Here is a 23,080-nt window from a genome sequence, read left to right on the forward strand (position 1 = left end):
ATGGGGCAAGCTGAGAGCCGACAGGAGCAGTTCTGGGAAGCATGTGGCTTTGGTCACACAGAGAAGGTTAAACAGTTTATAGATGAAGGAGTGGATGTTAACTGGGTCTCTAAAACGGTATGTGTGCTGTCATTGCTTTCAGTTTTTGCAATAGTCTGACTGCTTTGTTATGCCTAAAGCTTTACAAGTTATTTTAACTTATCCTTTTTGGCTCCAAATGTGTGAGATATTTTCATTATTTCCATTGATGTAGATGACTTTATTTACATTTCTCTCTATCAGCTTACTTCAGATACAAATCTAGTTACAATTAAAATTCTAATGACTCCAATTAGCTTTATAAACACCAGTCATCATGGAAAGCAAGAAGCAGTTTCAGAAAGTAGTTCCGTATTTTATGTATATATATGTATGTATTGTATAAACAATCTATTAATCTATTTAGCCAATAAGTGTATTGACTGCCAGTAAGTTTATGACTATGATTATTTTGGTCGATACAGCTTACAATTGACTTTAGGATTTATGTATATATACTATATATATGTGTATATATATCACAATTGTCTAGTCCTCGAGGTGACGAATAGATGCTCTCTTGCAAATGGTCTCTATGAACGACCTTCATAATGTAGCATCAAAATGTACTACATAGTTGTGCTGTCAAGTTGTTGGACCAGAAGCAGTTGTGAGGTAAATGTCAAAGAGCCATCTTACTGTGTTTTCCATTGAGTTTCTTTACTGCTGAATATTAACCAGTGTTTTATCACATCAACATAATTTATAATGTTGTATGACTTGGTTTTTCATCTCATTAAGAACTTGTAAGGAACATATGAGACTGAAGTATGTACTGTTACACACACTGGTTACTACCGCTATAAGTCTACTAGGGAGCCTGTAAACCTTTGGTTGTGGTTCTTGTGGCAGCAGCTGATTTTGGTTTTACTCTTTTCTAGCATGACTCATATCCTATTCATGCTGCTTCTCAAGGGAAACCGGAAATAGTAAAGCTACTTTTAAAGGCAGGGTGTGAAGTCAACGCCCGAGATGAGGTATGTTGTTTAAGTGATAGGAAATGTACTATCCGAATTGAATGTTGTCATTTGCAATTTTAGTAAATTCTGAAACAGCATTGGTATTATAATTGTGGTTGCATACAAGTTAATATCACAAAACAAGTTTTATTATTTGTAGTAAACTTTTGCAGATACATTGGATTATGTTTTAGCAAGTTCGGCCATTTTAGCTGGTATTTCTGTTTTAGCAGCTCAATCATTGGAGCTTAGAATATCGTAGTGCATACACTTAACATAGATTTTATCTGTAGCCGTTCTGCTCATAGAGCGTTCGGGTCAAAGTCTAAACCTCTGACATACAGGAAATGAAACCAGTTTGTGTATTATATGGTATATTGAATCATATATATTTGATAAATGGTATATTACATGACTAGCTGAATGACCGGTGTTGCATGGGTAATAAAAATACAGTTTATAAACAGTGGCGGGTAATGTAGTTGCAATTAGCTAAGTTGACTGATTAGCTAATGGCAAAATTGGAAAATGCAAATAAGCAAACACGGGCAACTAATCACAAGGTTAAGCTGTATCACGATTAAAGCTAAATAACAGTCAAACATGGATAACTTGAACTTCACGGGACTGAGCGAAAAAGTTCAAGTTATCAGAGCGTTCAAGTTATCAGAGCACTGTCACAAGTCCATGTATTTATTTATTTATTAGTAGATACATGCACATATACAAACTATAATAGAAATCAAAAGCATAAATGGCTTGTTTCAAATTAAATGCTTCTAATGTAAAGTTTAAAACTTTTTTATGAAAAAGTTAGGAGATTTTTCTATCACTTGAGATTGTTTTGTTGTTTGAGGTGATGTTATTGCCAGGACGTTTTTTTAGATTAAAATTGGCAAAACTTGATCGTTGTTGAAATGCTCAGAAGAAAAGACATCTTTTTCTTTTGAGCGTTTTAACCGAGATCAATTTTGCCGATTTTTCTTGAAGTTTATGCGAAGGTCACCTCACTTTTCCATGCTTACGAAAGGCGACCGCTAAGCGGAGGTTTGGTAAAAATCAAAATTCACCAAACCTTTAGAAAAGTCGTTGACAAAAATATTTTGCCGATGGTGGTAATAACGATGCCTATGATTTACGAAAAGTTGTGGTTTACCTCTGTGACTTGGAATAAAGTGATTTTCTAAAGCGATAACAATCGTCTCGGTAGCCGTTGGGCAAAAAACTGTTCGAGTTAACAGAGTTGAGGTCGAGTTATCTATAGCAATTTATCATTACGTGGGAACGGACCAAAGAAACCGTTTGAGTTAACCATGTGTTCGAGCTATCCGTGGGCGAGTTATCCATGTTTGACTGTATGTATGTTTTATTATGAATTAATATTACCTTTGGCATTTGTTCCTTTTTGAAATAAAAAAAGCCATTTGCAAAATGCATTATTTATTTTTCTTTATTTGTGTTTTTCCATTGTGCTGTTTCAATTTAAATTGTTCCTTTACAGTGCAACTGTAACGGCACAATTTCAATCTTCAATTTTCGGTTATTGCAAAGGGCGATTGCTATAACTTGTAAAACTAAAAAAAGTTTGGTTGGACATTCTTGTGTCGAAGTTTCCTCTACATTCCCTATCGATTCGGTCAGACAAAAATACCCTTGTGCACTTCACTGTTGTATTTAATTTCGATATCTCATTTTTACGTTTGTGCCAGTATCGACTATCGAGAGGTACCAGTATAGTCGTATTCAAAATTTTGATGGGTAGCTCCTGCAGCAACACTGACGTTCTTTTATAGACACACTTCTATGTACTCTTTGTTATTATTAATTCAACATATTCGTGATTTGATTTTTTTTTAGTTTGTTTTAATTGTATCAGTATCAATTCACTTTTCATTGTAATCATTGTAAAAAATCATACTTTATTTAGTAATTGCGGATTATTTCACATTTAAACACCTTTACAGTTGTTTTAGTTTTTTTTCTCAATTCATTTGAAATACAGGAAACACTTTACTCAGAATATGAAGTTTAAAAATTATGATAGCAAATGTTGTATATGTTAAATAAAAATAAACTCTCTGTGCAAAGACTTTGTTATTACCCGGGCAATGCTGGACATTCAGCTAGTCTTTACTATAATAAGGGCCGTTACGAGTGACATTGTGCAACATTACGAGTGACATCACAGCATTCTTATGCATGTTTTAACTGCTGTGATAAATATGACCACAATTATCCTATTGTATAACAATGTAGCCACTTGGCTTCGATAGAACGTCTGCCTGCAGACCTGGAGGATCTGAGTTCAAATCCAGTGCACAGTGGATTTTTCATTCCCAAAACTTTATCGCTAGAACCGGAAAAATGAACGACAGACCAACTAACAGTCACATGGCAAATGCTGAGAACTATATATATATAGTGATATATATAATAAAATGGTATATTATATATGGTATATTATATGATTTGCCATCTTATACTAGCCACTTAGTTGTTGTCCATTTGCAGTCCTAGAGTCCGTGATGGGCTTCTGTTAGTTGAACCTATGAAAGTTCACAAAGGAGTATTTCACGTGTTCATGAATGGCAAACTTATGTTTCATTTTGATCATGCGCAGAGAGCCTTTTTGACCATCCTGTAATGAGCAGTCTATCAATCGAAAATAGTTTGCTATAATTAATTGATGCATGTATAAACTATAAAGACAAAGCTAGTTGTTCGATGGCCTAGTACAATGTACTCTGAATGACTCAAAGCACTAGCATATAAAGGTTATAGCGGTGATGCCAGATCTACTGAACGCATCTTTATGAAATATGATAGACTAGCGGAATGCCCGGCGTTGCACGGGTATTAAAATCAGCTTATAAACAATGAGAGGCAATGTACTTGCCTGTCACTTGTTATTAGCCTGGCACATTGCCAATGGCTAATTTGAGTAAGCTTACTAATAAGAGCTAATTGCTTGCTCTCACGATTGCATAAAGTTACGCTACCGATCTCCATGACATTGCGCCGTAACGGAGAGCGGTTGCGTATTTACACCCATATAACGACTTATATCGCCTAACAAATTTTTCAAGCTCGTGTGGCTTAATTGGTAAGGGATTGGACTGGTGAATGAGAAGGTCAGAAATCAAATCTTTTGCGATACAGAGTCGTCATTTTAATAGCTATAGCCGGACATACGCAGACGCAGAAACACAGACACACACAAACTTTGAGAGAAAAAAAAAATATATAGATTATGCGTGTGATCAGGGTGATTTCCTCTTGATCTCCTTAGCATTACCCTCATTGCCTATTCTTGTCCATATTTAGAGGTCGTGCACAGCTCTTCATCATGCCGCGATGAACGGCTTTACCAAGTGTGCTGAGTTGCTGTTGGAGGCTGGGGCAGTGGTCAATGCTCAAGACAAGGTATGCCTCCACTTATGTTTCCTGCTTGGAGTCTGATGACACTGGGTTCTGACAATGTGGTGTACTCAGACTAATGGTTCTTTTTACGAATCTGCTGATATGAACTCAACTATGTATGATTTGAATACTGTAGAATGGTGGGAATAAGTACAGCTATAGTGATTTTAACTGTTAGTTGTGAAACCGTTAGTACATAGTAGCAAAGAAACGCTTAAATGAAAACAGTGCCAGCCTCCAACCAATCTAAAGACCATATATGAACGTCTACAAGTGCCAACCCTAAAAATACTTAGTCTCTAAGAATCAAATAGATGATTGAAAGTTTTAGTAAGTCCAACAAATACAACTAAAACTGATGAATTGCTAATTTTGGCTTGATGCAGGAAGTGTTTTTATAGACTTTAGTAATATAGAAGATTGACTGTATTCTATCTAAAGCTAGCATTTCTTCTAGAAAGTTTGGCAATTTCACAAGCTATTTGCCTACATCAAATACAATCAAAACCATATCGCCATGACAATTGCAGTTTTGTGTCTTCGAACATGTTGTTGGAGCGGTTTCTAACAATCAAATGAGGTCAAATAAGTGCTTTCTATCAAGTGAAGATTGACTCTGGATAGATAATCAGCAGCTCGCTGCATGCTTTATAGCCATCTGCATAGAGCAAAGTTTAGCACATCATGTGATACATAGTGTGATACATCATGTGATCATCATGTGATACATAGTGTGATACATCATGTGATCATCATGTGATACATAGTGTGATACATCATGTGATCATCATGTGATACATCATGTGATCATCATGTGATACATAGTGTGATCATCATGTGATCATCATGTGATACATCATGTGATCATCATGTGATCATCATGTGATACATAGTGTGATTTTAAAAGATGTGATTTATGAGAATGTTGAACAATTATGTGAGATAATCGTCGATATATGTATATATAAAATTAGAATATATTTTTATGGTTTACAACTCTTAAGAGGGCCCTAGATTTGTTTCACTTCAGTTTGTTAGACTTTTATTTTTTCATACTTGCCAAAATGTTTGAGGCTTTAATACTCTTTGATCACCTTGTCATAGATATGTTTTACCATATGATGTAATATTTGAGAAAGTATTTAATTCGACACCCAGAGTAGTACTCAACAAACATGTCTGAAGTGTCAAAATATTGCAGCTTTGTAAATTGGTACATATGCACACAGTTCTACTTCACATGGTTTGGTTCTATGGTGCTCAAACAATATTTAACAGTGTTTGGTATGCTTTTCTTCAACTTTTTAAACTCACTGGGTTCAAAAAGGGCTCAAGTAGTTGCTGTAACGGTTAAATGTAAGAAAGCAGCGCTTCCTTTATTGTAACAAAAAATTACAACAAAAAACATAAACTTCTTTTAGATGAATTCTATAAGAAATCTAGTAAGTCATTTAGTAGCTATTGTAGATCCTGGTTCACACTGTATCTTCATATCTCGGCGATTGTTCACTGACTATGTGTACCGTACACTGATGATATCGCCGGGGCAACGTGGATATGTTGCAAAATATTGCAGCTCTCAAACTTTCACAATATTCTGCCGAGCATTCATGACACTCCATACAATGTGTACAACTTCAGCCATGGTGATTAGCTGTCGCAGATTGCTTATTCTATATTTAGGTTCATCATGTCTGCATTGAGTGTATGTTTTATAATGTGTTCAATAGAATCTATTTTCCTTTGGTTAATTATGTGTTGTGGCATGTTTTCATATACAAAATGACACTAGCATAAAGGTGATACAAAATGCAATTCCTGTAGGTTATTGGCTATTTATTTGATGTTCTGAATCAACTAGTAACTAGTAGCAGTGTTCAGGTGAATGATAATCAACTAGTAACTAGTAGCAGTGTTCAGGTGAATGATAATCAACTAGTAACTAGTAGCAGTGTTCAGGTGAATGATAATCAACTAGTAACTAGTAGCAGTGTTCAGGTGAATGATAATCAACTAGTAACTAGTAGCAGTGTTCAGGTGAATGATAATCAACTAGTAACTAGTAGCAGTGTTCAGGTGAATGATAATCAACTAGTAACTAGTAGCAGTGTTCAGGTGAATGATAATCAACTAGTAACTAGTAGCAGTGTTCAGGTGAATGATAATCCAACATGATAGCTAATTGTTCAATTCAGTAAAAGATAGCAGTCTTCATGGCAGCCTCCATTTAATTACATATTTAAAGTAGGCTGGTTCTACACGAAGGTAGACACTGGTCTCCACAAAGGTAGACTGTGGTCCCACACAAAGATAGGCTTGCGGTTTCACACAAAGGTAGGCTCATATTACAGTATGTGTTAACAAGATCCTTACAACTTCAGCAGTTCACAATGCAAGTTAATGGAACCGTTCAAAAAGGATGTCGCCATGCCATAACACCAGCTCATATTTTCTAGGCCCACACCTCGATTAGTCCAGTTTACAACTGTTACTATAATAAGAGCTGTGTCTGTCTGAAGCCTTGCTAACAGCATTAGCGAAAAAAATTGCTTCACAGCGGAATTTAACTTGGACCCTCAGTTTTACAAACTCGCGTGCTAACCACTACACTACTCAGCCGCCCTACTACTTTACTGAATAATTATGCAAATACTGATTACTCATGACGATCTCTCATAATGCACTGGGCTGCTAAGCGAACTAGTAAGCCTTATATGCGCCCCAGAAGAACGAGTTGTACACATGAATAGTGCAATACTTTCTTTTACAGTTGGTTAAAAAAATTGGATACATTAGTTTTAGTTACGGAGCTTGACAATTATTAGTGTTATTTAGAAATGTGTCTCAAGCTACCACGGCAGCATTTGTGGATTCACTGTGTAGTTGTTGGTAAAATTCCAGATCTCATACTTTGCGGACTGTTCTTTACCATGTTCTTTATACAAAATCTGTTTCTGCATTACAGAATGGATGGTCAGCACTCCATAATGCTGCCTATTGGGCTCGTGTGGAAATGACAGATTTGTTGCTCGCTCACAAGGCTGATGTTACGATTACTAATAAGGTGAGTACGCTGTTGCAATCATAATACCGTAGTTGGTTATTCTTGATCCTCTGACATTTCTCATCTGTGCTTCCCAACTGAGACTTGTCATATGCAGGGTCATTGCAATGGATAAGCTATGCAATGTTTTATGACATTTTGTAGCTTTATGTTAAAGTCACTTCAGTTGTAAGAAGTGGCCATATGCTAATCCAATCAGCATTCTCAATGCCGAAGTTCAATGTTTCCGACATTTGAGAGCCAAGAACAACTTCTGTCATGTTAATTATGTTCGATCAGACAGAAATTAACAGTTTAAAATATATTATTGTATTATTAGCGAAACCAATTTTTACTTTATTGTTTCACAACCAGGTTTAATCATGAAATTGAACCGCTTGAAAATACTAGACATGACCAGAATGCTGTTACTTTCTTGAGATGGCAACTCTTTCTAGCGAGTTTGAATTAAACAATTCTTGCTCATTTTACCCTATTGCTGTTGAGTTGCTGAGGAAAGCCTCTAGTTTGGGCTCATATGACAACTCTTGCATGCTTTGGTTGCTTCTCTTGAAAAATGAATTTCTTGTTTCTTTTATTTTGTATTTTACCAGCCTAATTTGCTGCTGCTTCACTGTCATGTCAGCACCAACACAGCACCAAATTATGATAATGTTGTGCAACATTGACAGGATGACCGACTCGCTATTCATGAGGCGGCCAGGAGTAAGAGCTCTGATGAAGACAGTGTAGGTAGCGTAATAGAATCTCTTATAAGGGCTGGTAGTGATGTGGAGGCGAGGGCTGGCACGGATGGATTCAGTGATTTCACGGTTCTCATGTTTGCCAGCTACCATGGCCATGCTGGAGCTGTTAATCCCATATTGAAGGCTCGGTGCGAAGTGAATGCTCAGAGCTCAGTGAGTTTTCTGGTTTCAGATTTAGATTGATATAGTTCTGAGGATAATGCGGCTGAATAGTGGCATTTCATAATATGTGACAAGATTTTAAAACAGCTGTTCTTAACCTACATTTGATCGTATCCTATTGGTTCGATAAGTTAGTCTCAGTAGTTTGATGGAGGTCTCTTAAAGGCAACAGCATAAATCACACTGATTTGCAAGGTCATGTCTTTACGAAAATATGTAATTCGTTGTCAGTTCATGTTGTTGTGAGCATTGTATTGTTTTTTCTTTGAGCGCAGTGATGGTAATGCGCAGTTCATTTTGTGCAACAGTACAACACACCTATATCTTGAATGTGTAAAGATCATCTTTTATTTTTCAATAACAAAGGGTTCCGTAAAAGCGCATAAGAATATGGTGTAAAAGCGCATAATACTGCTTTGTGTATCTGTATTTTATTGGGTTAAAAATCTAACACATTTCTATTGTTGTTTTCTCCAAGGTTACCGAATTTGTCATATTACTATGTCATATTACATAGTAACATATTGTCACTCTGCGTTTCATAGACTGCTTGGTACAAATTGAGTTAAAATTACTCAAGAAATATATTGAGTGTCTGATATGTGTGCTGTATAATTGTATGATCTTGCAACGTACTACAATGGTGGATGTAGTACGTTTCTATCACAAAATAGAAGACGATGTTTGTTACATTATATGTGATAGATAAATACAACTATTCCTAGCCAGTGATAGTGTCGGGATAGCGCATTGAAGGTAGAAGAATGAAGTTTATGATATATGGAGCACATAAGGTTTATATGACCAGAATTGTGCAGAATATATTTCCAGAGTCAAAAACAAATAACATGCTAACTGGAGTCATAACGCTGAGTATGTTTTTCGTTATTAGTATTTTGTTTTGGTAGGTTTTGTTTACATTGATGAAGTTGATAATTGTTTGACAGAACAAATGGACAGCCCTTCACTGGGCCTCTGACAGATCACACAGCCATATTGTGCAGATCCTCCTTGACAACGAAGCGGATGCATCTGTTCTGGGAAATGTAAGTTTGCAAAAAATTCTGGAAAAATATTTATGAAAATATTTGTCTTTCACTAACATTGTCAAGGATTTTGCATCATGTATGACTATAAAAAGATTGAACCCTTACCTTTTCGCTCGTCGTATGGGTGTCTAACCGCTCGCTGCGTGATTTACAAATTTTTATACCTAGTTTATAAGTGTTGCTCAGATTATACTTCATTAGACAAAATTCTCATCCTAATTTGGAATCTGATATCAAATGTTGCATAATACTTGACCAAATAAGATTAGAATCAAATGCTGATTAAGCATCATCAGCATTGGGAGTTAAATTCAACATTTTTGACTCAGGTCATGTACTCACACTCAATATAACAGTAAGTTTTAGGTATAGTCCGTACAGACTGCTATCCCCGTTACCAGTTTTAGCATTGCATGATTTAATGTTGGACAGCGCTGCATCATTCTGCATTTCCATAAATGAGACATATGAACTCCTACCAAGAGTCTAAAGGTCAAGAGGACATTCGGAGCAAAATATACTTTAGAAATGCCATAGAAATGCAACATTCTTGCTAATGTGTATCTAGACTAGACAACCTCTCATATCTGATTTCAGCGGGCAGAGACTGCAAGAGACAGAGCCCGGTGTGATGAGGTTAAAAGCATTTTCGACCAGTTCTCTAAGCAAGCTGAGATACCGCCCGTGTCTGAGGGGCTTGCGGTTTGTAACGTTAAGGAGACACCTGACACTTCCCCGTCTGGCAGTAAGAAATTAGTAGGAAGTGATGGAGCTGAAGATATAGCTGACACTTCCCCGTCTGGCAGCAAGAAACTAGAAAGGAGTGATGGGGCTGAAGATACAGCTGACACTTCCCTGTCTGGCACTAAGGGACTAGAAAGGAGTGATAGAACTGAAGATACAGCTGACACTTCCCTGTCTGGCAGCAAGGAACTAGAAAGGAGCGATGGAACTAGGGAGACACATGGCACTTTTCTGTCGGGCAGCAAGGAATTTGAAGGGAATGATGGAACCGGAGATATAGCTGACACTGCCCTGTCTGGCAGCAAGGAATTAGAAAGGAGTGACAGAACTGAAGATACAGCTGAAACTTCCCTGTCTGGCAGCAATGAACTAGAAAGGAATGATAGAACTGAAGATACAGCTGACACTTCCCTGTCTGGCAGCAAGGGACTAGAAAGGAGTGATAGAACTGAAGATACAGCTGACACTCCTCAGCCTGACAGCAAGGAATTAGAAGGGAGTGATGGAAATGAAGACACAGCTGACACCCCTCAGTTTGACAGCAAAGAACTAGAAGGGGGTGATAAAGGTAGGGAGACAGCTGACACTCTTCAGCCTGACAGCAAGGAATTAGAAGGGAGTGATGGAAATGAAGACACAGCTGACACCCCTCAGTCTGACAGCAAAGAACTAGAAGGGGGTGATAAAGGTAGGGAGACAGCTAACACTCCCTGTTTGGCTGCAAGGAACTAGTAGGGAGTGTTGGAGATGATGATGCGGGTTACAGTGGTGACACAGCTGTTCACAAAGGTAACAATAGTAGGAAAAATAGTAACAGTAGTTGAGATGCTGGACAAGTTGTCACTGGTGAGCAGCATGTTGGGTTAGTCAGGCGTGCTGATGCTGATATCTGCAGGACTAGTCATTGGATAAGCAGTTACTGCATAATGTTTTATAAAAATTTTCTCCTTACAGCATTATAACCTCATACATTTACACTGTTTAAAAGTAGACATTCACTCCATGGCTGGAAACGTGACTGGACATGTGGCTGGATTAGTCATACTACAAAGTTGATGCAGATATTTTTGCATTTTCAGATTATCATTTGTGTAAACTGATTGTAACTATTATTATAGAGTACATTCTATACACGACATGATGAAGTGAACAAGCCTTAATTTTTCAGCTAACCTGATTTTTACAAAGATTATTCACGAATTTTCTATTGAGTGGTGCTCTTTATTATTTAATACAATAAAAATAATATGCTGAAAAGGAAATGCAACAAAAACAGAAAAAATGTATAAGATGTTGAGCAGGCTGTATTTTCACAATTCGAAGGCAGGGAATTGGGCATGTCCTGGATGAGCCATATCGTAGAGGAAGTAGCTTGTACCAGCCATACCTGTCATAATATCCACACTTTGGTTACAACAGGCTTGCATGACATGCGGACGGCTTCATTTAAACATATGTAACTATTTGTCACTGCGGGAATAAACAGTGAGGATATCTTACCTTCAAAGAGTGAATATGGCCTGTCTGGTGTACGACAGCCATGCTCTCCGTATTTTGTACACCATAAAGCGAACTACAAAACGGATGTGCCCTTATCATTACACAGTTAAATGGCAAATCCACGTGTGACAAGCCTACCAGCAGGTAGTTGTGATGAATTGTCTTCCAGTAGGACTGCATGTCAAGAGGTTGTGCCAGCAGACCAGCTGTTGTGTCAGAAGTAATAATAGTCACTCACCGTGGAGCCATCATTCACCTGCCATGCTCGATAGCTAAAGAAGCTTCAAATATAACATTGCTGAGACTCTCATGATGGCTATTTACATCTATATGTAATAATATAAAAAACTGACGAGTGTGAAACAACTTTGTCAAAAACTTCAATTACCAACCTGGTTAGCTCTATGTAAGTGCTTGACATCTCCTGTCAGTTTGTAAGCACATAGGAAGGCATATGCATTACCAGCCACTCCGTGACAGATGCCGTATCCCTTTTTGATCAACCCTCTTTTCCAGATAACCTCTGTGCAGTCCAACACGGCCTCCTTGTACTTTTGGTTACCAAATTTCTTCAACAATGATGAAGCAAACAGGTTTCAACATGTTCACAGACTATGTGAACAGGTTCTCAGACTATTGGAACTTGTTCACATGCTTTGCAAACACGTTACTGCGCTATTAGGACATATTCACAAGCTATTTTGACTATTGTTAGCGATTGAGGATGACTTGCTTTTTTATTTTTATCGCTTAACATATTTTACGGATGTTAACAAGCTGCTATGGCTATTAAAATGATGTAGGTAAGATAAAATGCAGAGGTGCGTCTATGCTATGGAACTTTGTGGATGGTTGAGCAGTCCCAGATTGCTACGCCAAAAAGTTACTTGCGTAAACTTTCAATAGTCGCAGAGTCTGGACCAGGCACCTAACCTCGACTAGCAAACCTAGAGTGAATCATTTTGTGACAAAATACAAAAATGCTAAAACTAAGTTTATCATCCTGCTTGAATTTTCATTGACCACCATTTCCAATCATTATGGAGATGCCCTCTAACTCAAGTGACAGCTATCAAAAGTGAAACAGCTAAAAATAGTTTCTGCATTATCGATATTTTGGATATATTCTGAAAATGATTTGTAATTATTTATCTTGCTAAATATAAACCAACCTCAAATGCTGCAGCAAACATATAGACAAAACCAGGTGCACCATGACACCAGTGTAATAGCTTGTCTCTCTCACCACTCTCTAAGGATGACGGGTAGTTGCCTGAAGGGAACCTCAAACTCATCATATAATCAACTGTGGACACAAGTAGGGTGTCAAGGTTAATATCTGGATATTTAATGACCACCTGTATTGAAAACAAAGCAGTGAGCTAGTTTTGTAACAAGCACAACGAACAAATAAAGATGAACGATAGAAAATCTTAGGCTATCCCTAAATTAATGATTGTAATGAAATAAAATAACTGCATTTCTTAAATATTTAAATTTATTTATTCTATTGTCTACTACTGATCACCTGCTTATATACAAACTCAAAATAAAGTCATGCACACTCATCTAAAATTCTCTCTCAACAAAGGACATGATTGATAAGAGCTGACAATTCCAAAGTCAACTTTTGTTACTTGAAAATACCTATGAAGCAACGCTCAGATAAGCAGCTAATGTTGACTGCAAATGTGACGAGCAAATATGAATCAATATGTTGAAATTAAGAGTAAGCAACCTAATCCTATAGCTACTATAAAAGTTTTTGTCACACCTTAAATACCATATGAATCCTATACGGGCGACCAAAACTCTGAGAATCGAATGACAATCACCTTTAATAACATATACGTTATTCCAGCATATCCGTGTGCAGCTCCAAAGTAGTGTTTATCATGCCAAACAAACTCGAGAGGGAAAGTGTGACAACCACCAAGTGTCTGTCCAGAAGCGACAATGCTTTGAGCAACCTAGTCAACAATATGCATAGGAATAAAATTCCATTGTAGACAACAGGTGCCAACCTTGAGGAGAAGATAAATAATCCCTGCGTGACCGTGGGCAGCTCCAGAATAGTATTCATCATACCAAACAAACATTAGGGGGCAAGGATGCCTCAGCTGCTCCGACAGATCCACACCTGACTGCACAATAGCGATTGTAACCTGCATACAGATGGAATGCAACGTGATATTTGTAAGAAGAATGAGACAATAATTACTAATGCTAGTGATGCCACAATTCAAAATATAAGTCAAAGTAACTTATTTATTTCTTTTGTTACAGAAACAAAACTTTATTTATTAAAAAATAAAATAGTTAAATGTAATTTTGTAATTCTAGTAAATAGAAGTATTGAACTGCATTCTTAGCCTATCTGTATAACTTTTTACTGGCATGAGTAGTCATCAACACAAATTATTATGTTATTAATATGTTATTATTATTATATTATAATTATTATATTACAAATTATTATTATTATGCCAAATTGGAGAAAAAATGAAAAGACAAAAATCAGGAATTATTGAGTGAGTTGAACAAAAGTGTTTTGAAAGTTGGTAATCTGATAGTATTGCGAATGATTCGGGATAGTGAATTGAAGGTTGCAGTAATAGAAAGTTCATAAACTGAAACATACGATGGTAGATGTAGTACGTTGGTATCACAAAATAGAAAACAATGTTAATCATATGTGGGGATGAATGAATACAACTATTCTTAGCCAGTGATAGTGTCGGGATAGTGAACTGAAGGTACAAGAATGTATGTACATGTACGTACATATTGGTGTTACAGACAGCACATATTGGTGTTACAGACAGCACATACGGGTGTTAGAGACAGTACATATTGATGTTAGAGACAGTACATATTGGTGATAGAGACAGTGCATACTGATGTTAGATACAGTATATATTGGTGTTAGAGACAGTACATAGTACATACGGATGTTAGATACAGTACATATTGGTGATAGAGACAGTACATATTGGTGTTAGAGACAGTACATATTGGTGATAGAGACAGTGCATACTGATGTTAGATACAGTATATATTGGTGTTAGAGACAGTACATAGTACATACTGATGTTAGAGACAGTACATACTGGTGCTAGAGACAGTACATACTGGTGCTAGAGACAGTACATACTGGTGCTAGAGACAGTACATACTGGTGCTAAAGACAGTACATACCGATGTTAGAGACAGTACATACTGGTGCTAGAGACAGTACATACTGGTGTTAGAGACAGCACATACTGGTGTTAGAGACAGTACATATTGGTGTTAGATACAGTACATACCGATGTTAGAGACAGTACATACTGGTGCTAGAGACAGTACATACTGGTGCTAGAGACAGTACATACTGATGTTAGAGACAGTACATACTGGTGCTAGAGACAGTACATACTGATGTTAGAGACAGTACATACTGGTGCTAAAGACAGTACATACTGGTGTTAGATACAGTACATACTGGTGCTAGAGACAGTACATACTGGTGTTAGAGACAGTACATACCGATGTTAGAGACAGTACATACTGATGTTAGAGTCAACATACACGTTGAAATTTGAAAGCATCAAGTAGTTGTCTCTCCTCTAGAACAATTATGACAATAATATCATGAATGTGAGTTTCAGATGTTTGTAGTCATATATTATGAATAACATACATCGACAATAGCTTGCTTGGGAACACATGACTCCCCTATCTCCCTTTGTAAATAGAGTAATGTGTAGAGGTAGCCAGCCCTACCATAGAGCATTTCGTTGGGGAGGCTCTTGCTTGCGCACACGCCTTTCTCCATCTGCAATATCCTGTCAAGAACAATTTATACTAAGATTCATAAGAAATGTACTGCATACACGTAAGGCAATGGTTTTGTGCAGTGTAAGGGGCAGTTACATGTGAAATGAGGCCTGACAGCTGAAAGACTGTGCAGGCAACTGAAAAGATACCAAGTTGAATCCTAAAACAGCTCCCTGATATTCTTAAGGGTTGACTTGCAACAAATTTCACATTGCAGTTATTTGGTATCAAAAAATTCATCATGTTTTACTCCGTTGTGTTGTAGGTGCAAAATATGTGGAAAAGTGATTACAAGCTCTTCAAAGCTAAAAAACGAACAGCTAATCGCAGCCATCACGATAACGCTGTAAATTGGAATTCATTTCCAAAACGACTCAAATGGGACGTAGATGAACAAGATGGCTTCTGTTTACACTTTCATGCAACCCCATTCGTTGAAATATTTTCACAAATATACTTCACGCATTCAATAAAACCATGTCTATATGCGTCTATTTCATCATCATTGTAACACTGTCACTTTGAGCACTAATATCTCAAAACCTACCAAGAAAATTCATTTAATTTTTTAACCTTAGCTCGAAGGAATGCATATCATCCTTTGATAAACATGACAAGCCTGTTGGTCACATGTGATGGTCAAAAAATGCTGCAGAAATCATTCATGCTATTTGGAAAGATGTACGGGTCACATGATCAGATTACGACTAGATGATTAGACCAAACCAAAGCTGTAACATAGCGAGCATCTATATGTGATACGGGCTTTTCAGTAGAACCCGAAGTGTTTGCCATAAACTAGTGCTGCGAGACGTTTTATATTGAGCCTTTTATTGGCATTTCGATTCACGTGATAACACCTTGTGTCGAAACAATAACCAAGTTGGCTTGAATATGTCAGCAAAATAAAAGATTCTAGCCTACGCCGCTTTCGTAATGGCTGGGATTAATAGTTCGTCTTTTAACTTTTAAGAGCTTGTAATCCCATTTGTACATATTTTGCACCTACAACACAGCAGAGTAAGACATGGTGAATCTTGTGATACCAAATAACTGTAATGTGAATTTTGTTGCAAGTCAACCTTAAAAGAAAGTAATTAAGACAGCCCACAAGCCCTCCACAACAAGATTACAATGCTGCCAGTCTAACAAATTTCATTACTGTTGTATTATATTTGTGCAAAAACAGCATAAACGAGCGAAGACTTGGAAATTAACCCCATGGGCAGGTTTCTATAACACCAAAATACCGAACTACCATAATGGAAACTTCAAACATTCAATTGGTTGCTGCATATACAAATTGTAAATTACGTAATAACTGGCAAAACACGAATATGGTGAAGAGCTAATTTATAAACTGTTGCTGTCTTCCATTTCTGAGTGACTAGATTAACTGTGAACTTGTTAGTTGTGTAAAAATTATTCATAACTTTATTTTATATTCATTCAACCGGTTTGAATACTCTCTAAACAGTGTAAGGTGGAATGAACACTAATAACAATCTTTACTATAATAAGATCCGCATCTGTTCGTCCATCCGAAGCCACCACAGAAGGCTGAGAAAAAATATTGCATCGCGCGGTGTTTGAACTCGCCAATTTTAGCATAGTAAACTGATATTCCAACAAGCAATCAATTGGCATATTCCAACTATGCCAATCAAGCACTGGCATTTCCAAATACCAAGAGATGTAGGTATAATCATTACACCTGACCATCTCTCACAGCCAGCCACTAATTTTAAAGAACTTATGTACTCACCTGAGCTGGTTTAAACTTTGATCAAACATGTTCTGAAGCATGTCTGTATATTAACCCTAAGCGTGCTTATAAAAAATCTGTGCATGGTCCTCAAGCTGAACCATTTTGTGTTTTTAATGACAGTTTGTCCAGCTGCAGGAGCCGAGCTTTCGAACCTTTAATCTTTCGAAAAATTAAAATACTGAAATTTTCAAATATTATCGGAAACACTCGTTGATATTTGTCCTACATCTTTGAGCGATATTGTAAATTACTACAAAGATAAGTACAGTGGAACCTCCACCTATAAAATTACTACAAAGATAAGTACAGTGGAACCTCTACCTATAAAAATACTACAAAGATAAGTACAGTGGAACCTCTACCTATAAAATTACTATAAAGATAAGTACAGTGGAACCTCTACCTATAAAATTACTATAAAGATAAGTACAGTGGAACCTCCACCTAGAAAACTACTACAAAGATAAGTACAGTGGAGCCTCTACTTATAAAATTACTACAAAGATAAGTACAGTGGAACCTCCACCTATAAAATTACTACAAAGAGAAGTACAGTGGAACCTCTACCTATAAAACTACTACAAAGATAAGTACAGTGGAACCTTTACCTATGAAATTACCGTACTACAAAGGTAAGTACAGTGGAACCTCTACCTATAAAATTACTACAAAGGTAAGTACAGTAGAACCTCTGCCTATAAAATTACTACAAAGATAAGTACAGCAAAACTTCTACCTATAAAATTACTACAAAGATAAGTACAGCGGAACCATTACCTATAATATTTTATATTTACGAAACAGTTTCTAGAACAAATTTTGTAAGTAAAGGTTTCGCTGTACGTTATAGCTAGAACTTGTAATCTAGTATTAACGCTAATCTACTTGGTTCTCTAACTTACATATCGATGCATTCAGATCTTTGATGACTGTATTGTTCTCCCATTTTGGAATAAACAATAGCGGCAACAGCCAGAGGCCCGCAATCTCCACACAGAAATGTGCAATCTTTGTATTTTCCTCTGAGACCTTTGAGATAGGGGGTGACTAGGGCCTCGGCTTTTGCCAATTCGCCTCGTTTCAAATGCAACAAAGCTACTCCTGCAACAACAAAGTAAGAACTCAAGACAAATTTTGAAAGTTAAAACAGCACCAAAATGTTAACTCGAATCAAAAACTTCTATAGAAGTTTTTATATAGATTTAGTTTTTATATAGATAATACGCGCAACTTGACTTGATAAGTTTGCAGAGATTTTCTTCTTCATTCTTCTTCTTCTTTCTTCTACGAAAACTAACCTGACCTCCCCGTTAGTTCAATCATGAGTTTAATTGCACTATCTAGGGCTACCATACATTGTCGACAAACAGAAATGACAGTTTAAAGATTTTATTTACTTGTAAAACCGAATATGGCTTCCGAACATTTTAGTGTGGCATCATATGATTAGACTATACGTATACGGTATTCACATGTAGCTAGGGTAATTAAGTTAATTAATTAGTTTAAATTAATTAATTTAAACATTTAATTAGGGTAAGTTGGAACTTAATAAAACTTCCGACCATCATTTCCACGTAGCCTGGTTAAACATCATGTGGTTTCTTAGCATTGATCAGTCACATGGTTTCTCATGATCTTAAGGATTCATTTTAGTACATTTAACACAAAACATATTCCACTGACACATGGCCTTTGAATGACACTGTGGTAATGTGTTGATACAGAAAAATGAATGTTGGGGGTTCGAGTCCTGCTTACAACAATCTTTTATCGCAAGCTGTAACCATCACTTACGAGTGTTACATGCAAAGAATAAACACTATCATATTAATATATGACGTGACACTGCACGCTATTTGTGACAAAAACAATTTATTACATGAGATTTAACACATTTCTTAGATAAGACACATGTTCCATTACAAACGAGTCATGACATAACATGTTATAATAAATATGATCGCTGCGCTCCATAAAATATAATATGACTTGTTTCGTTACCTATCAAACAAGATGTCCCCCTGCTTATGACATGACACATTCAATTATATATAAAAGACTACATTCCAATACACATGACAGAATATGTCCCATAACACATCCATTGCATGTGACGAAACAAACCATTAAATATGATATGTTCAATAACCATGATGCAACACGTCTCAAAACATGACAGAAAAATATTGCTCAGACCATACATATATAAATATTGAGGCCTTCCGGGGTAGTCACACTTTATGGTTTAGCCACATGCTGCTTTTAACATAGGCCCCGAGTTCTTCAAAACTGAAATATTGATAAACACATTGACTAAACAAATGATGAGCCTTGGTTAGAGGCTGTTAAGAAAGTGTACCAAAGGCTATTTTTTATGATTATGAATATGAACCTCTCGACAAATTAAGAATACTAGAAGTCAGAAATTTAGGTCGTTCCAAATGACCTGAGCAGCGAATGAGAATAGAACTAACCAAAAAGGTGAAACGGACATACCCGCACTTCCAGTATATACAGAACTGTCCCTTAAGTCGACATGACCTCCAGATGAATATGCCTTTTCTACTTCATTGTAAAGAAGAGTAGCAGTTGACTGAAGAGGGTTGAGGTGGGTTGACGCTAATTCCTACAAACGTAACCTACCGGTAACTCTAAAATAAGTAGGTGAGAGATAGTTGTAGGAGATACAAAGAAATTTGATGTTCGGACGATATTAACCCCGCAGTACTCCATACGACAAACATTTAGGTAACAACAGTTTAGCAAAGTTGACCTACCATAAATATACATGTACATTTAAGTAGAAGACTTCTACATAGGCTAAAAAGAGAGATCTGTTAGCTATACAATAATACCAAATTCCATTGGTGTAGAATAAGTCATGTGACCCAAGAGGCCATTTTAATTTAGTTCACCAATAAATTTGAAGTAAGGTAAGATGTTAAACAAACCAGAACTATCAAGCCGGACACATGATAACAAGTCAATATATGGACATAATAAAAAGTATACTAATCTAAAAATGCAGTTTTTGATTTTTATATAAATTATTGGTGCAAATTGATGTAAATTGAATTGAATATTTTACTCAACTTTCAATAAGGATACGGCAGGGTAAGAAGAAAATGATAAGAATGTACCTAACAGTTGAGCAACATTGTAAATAATATTCAAAAGCGTCAAATCACTTTGAAAACAGGGTCTACGAATAGCAATAAGTAAAACACTATTTAGATAGACTGATTCACAGTGGCAGCTTAAGTCATAAGCAGTAAATAAAAAGTCAAATATCTGAGAATGTCAGTTATCAACATACACCAGAGTCTCCCTTGGCTAGCAGTGACTCTGATCTGGTATTGTAATCAGTAAGAGGATTCAGAAAGGCTCTATCATCAGTCGCCTGCATTCTAACAACTTCTCTGAGCCTGAAAATCGTTCAGAACATGAGTGAGTGTAAACGGTCATGTTTAAAATATATTTATAGCTTATTTATAGGTTATTTTAATTTATATTTTAGTTAGTTATTTTAGTTTTTTTTAGTATTTTAGAGCTATATTTATAACTTAACGAAACCAAATTGTGATCAAAGTCAGGATAATCACCCTTCCCCAGCCAAATTAGTGTAACTGTCATTGCCCTTCAGTTTTTGACATGAACCGAAACTTATTGAAAAACTTGATAAAACTAATAGCCTGTTTATAAGCTATTAGTTAATAAAAGTATATTATAATGTAAATACAAGAGAGGTGCTAACTGACAATAGAAAACAAGTGTTTTAACAAAGCTGCATATTTGTTATAATTTTGTTTAACTTAATTTCAACTTAAAATTAAAATATATTTTAGACATGTTCTTGTAGGTTTTTAACTATGGTTAGCCAAATGGATAGCACACTGAAGTTTCATATACAACATTAGGAAAAAGAGCGTTTGGTAGAATACAACCTCCATGGTATCAAAATGGGAATTAAGTCTGACTGAATTTAATAGAAATTTTAAACATACTACATCAGTATGTCAAAGTAAAGATTTGAAAAGTGTCAAAAATTGCCTTAGTGTCGATGGCAAGTATGTATCAAGCCAATGAGAATAGATAACGGTGGTGCATAAATTTGATTTGGTGGTCTCTCAACAACAGTGTTTTGTGTGTGTAGGGGTTGGTGGGTGTGGTGGAAATCCTTGAGTGCTGTACTAAGCTAGCCCGTGCTTACTAGATTTCTAATTATTTAACCCAATTTGTTGACATAATATCAGAAGGTATCTCGTAGCGATCTGGTCCTACACACGAATCAAGTAATACATTTTTTTTGTACTTTTATGTTTAAGTTAAAGCTGTGTGATGATCATGCGATAAGGTACCAATAATACTATAACACTAACAAAATAGCTATTTAAATAATAAATATTAGATTCTATAACTCAGTAATAAATATCCTGCCAATAATTAACTGTTCAAGCAGTAAAAGCTCAAAATTCAAACAATTTAAACATATGATGCATTTGAGAAAACAAGGATTATCATGAAGCACCATCATTGAACTATGCAGAATTTTGATGCTATATCTGAAAGTAAAGACGGAATGTCATGCAATACTAATTCTAAGTATAGACTTAAAAAAATAAGTGACAAAATTACAACATAAACTTCTGACAATAGAACAAATTAATGGCTTTCAAACAAAAACTTGTTACTTTAATTACAAAAACATGTGCTACCATTTGCAGAATAGAGTGCAAAATGAGCAGAAAGAGAGCTCTCCGACTCATCTGTCTCAGACCCAACCGGCAAGTGAAATCTAAAACTCTATCAACACATTTAATTATAAACAAGACAGCCATACTACCTCTGCCAGCCCTCTCAATCTACTTTACCTGCCTCTCTGGTTTTCTAATAAAGAATAACCCTTGCCCAACTTACCTTTCTGGTGCTTTTGAACACTTAATAAATCCACATACAACCAGAAATCGGCATAAGCTTCTCAGCTCCTCACATCACAACCAATTAAACCTAAACATTTTGAGAAACTTCAACTCTCTTCCCAGAAAATTACGAACCTTGACCCTTAACACTTTTAAAACTAACCTGAAACTTCATCTTCTTTGCCAATTTGCATAACCCTAACTCTCTGTATGCCATCCAACAACAACACCAATACCATGTTCTTTTGGACAAATCATATGATATTACTACTATACCTGCTAATACTGTAACTGCTTGTAAATGCTCATCAAATATTGTATTTGTTTTATGTTCACTTTTTTGCTACTAGTCACGGAAACAGCACAATATATTTTTACATTCAATTGCTTATGTTCTATCCTTCATATTATATTTTAGCTTCATATCTAGATTAGTGTGTGGTACGTCTTGAAAAAACATGCTTTTTTGTCATGAATGTCGATTATCACAATAATTAATGTAATTAAATTAAAAAAATCACAGATCCCAACGCATACTTAAAACTTGAAAGTGCTTGAAAACTTGAAATTCTATCAGCGAAAAATTTGAAAAAAATACATTTTATGATTTTACATTATGAGTTCATGCATTCTACTCACTTTAATGAAATTTAAGTTAAATTGTATAATATATTTGGACCAGAGTAAAATGTTTAAACGGTAACAGCGTATTGATTCGAATTAAAAACTTCTAGAACACGCGCGACTTGACTCGATAAGTTGGCTGAATATTTTTACTTTATTACGAAAGCTAGAATTAGCTACCGCATTCGTTCAATCATGAGTTTCGTTCCATCGTCTAAGGCTACC

The 23,080-nt window shown here is 36.1% G+C and overlaps 2 protein-coding genes across 3 annotated transcripts; one reads left to right on the plus strand and one right to left on the minus strand.

The window, feature by feature from the left end:
* On the plus strand, positions 1–10,968 carry LOC137385919 (ankyrin repeat domain-containing protein 6-like). Its single transcript, XM_068072534.1, has 7 exons — positions 1–117; positions 960–1,055; positions 4,362–4,460; positions 7,423–7,521; positions 8,193–8,420; positions 9,377–9,475; positions 10,076–10,968. The coding sequence occupies exons 1-7, from the start codon at positions 1–3 to the stop codon at positions 10,952–10,954; spliced, it is 1,617 nt and encodes a 538-aa protein (XP_067928635.1). The 3' UTR covers positions 10,955–10,968.
* A 440-nt stretch (positions 10,969–11,408) lies between these two features.
* On the minus strand, positions 11,409–22,971 carry LOC137385920 (lanC-like protein 2). Of its 2 annotated transcripts, none has more exons than XM_068072536.1 (10): positions 22,871–22,971; positions 20,629–20,737; positions 19,809–19,938; positions 18,212–18,410; positions 15,405–15,549; positions 13,558–13,692; positions 12,895–13,080; positions 12,115–12,291; positions 11,723–11,795; positions 11,409–11,609 (listed from the first exon to the last, which is right to left on the minus strand). In XM_068072536.1, exons 2-10 carry the CDS (start codon positions 20,716–20,718, stop codon positions 11,533–11,535), a joined length of 1,212 nt encoding a protein of 403 aa, XP_067928637.1. In that variant the 5' UTR covers positions 20,719–20,737; positions 22,871–22,971; the 3' UTR covers positions 11,409–11,532. The 2 variants fall into 2 exon arrangements, with proteins under 2 accessions (XP_067928637.1, XP_067928636.1); XM_068072535.1 differs by lacking the exon at positions 13,558–13,692 and adding an exon at positions 13,747–13,887 and having other exon boundaries at positions 11,419–11,609.
* Between the last annotated feature and the right edge of the window lie 109 nt (positions 22,972–23,080).

Source organism: Watersipora subatra, chromosome 1 (genome assembly GCF_963576615.1).
Source record: "Watersipora subatra chromosome 1, tzWatSuba1.1, whole genome shotgun sequence".
NCBI lineage: Eukaryota > Metazoa > Bryozoa > Gymnolaemata > Cheilostomatida > Watersiporidae > Watersipora > Watersipora subatra.

What these genes read in the sequence shown, in the direction of transcription:
- LOC137385919 (XM_068072534.1), top strand. Translation starts at nt 1, where the DNA reads ATGGGGCAAGCTGAGAGCCGACAGGAGCAGTTCTGGGAAGCATGTGGC. An exon ending in TTAACTGGGTCTCTAAAACG is followed by an intron (nt 118 to 959) that starts GTATGTGTGCTG and finishes ACTCTTTTCTAG; the next exon opens with CATGACTCATATCCTATTCA. An exon ending in AAGTCAACGCCCGAGATGAG is followed by an intron (nt 1,056 to 4,361) that starts GTATGTTGTTTA and finishes GTCCATATTTAG; the next exon opens with AGGTCGTGCACAGCTCTTCA.
- LOC137385920 (XM_068072535.1), bottom strand. Translation starts at nt 20,718, where the DNA reads ATGCAGGCGACTGATGATAGAGCCTTTCTGAATCCTCTTACTGATTAC. An exon ending in TGTATATACTGGAAGTGCGG is followed by an intron (nt 18,411 to 19,808) that starts GTATGTCCGTTT and finishes TTGTTGTTGCAG; the next exon opens with GAGTAGCTTTGTTGCATTTG. An exon ending in GCCATATTCACTCTTTGAAG is followed by an intron (nt 11,610 to 11,722) that starts GTAAGATATCCT and finishes ATATTATGACAG; the next exon opens with GTATGGCTGGTACAAGCTAC.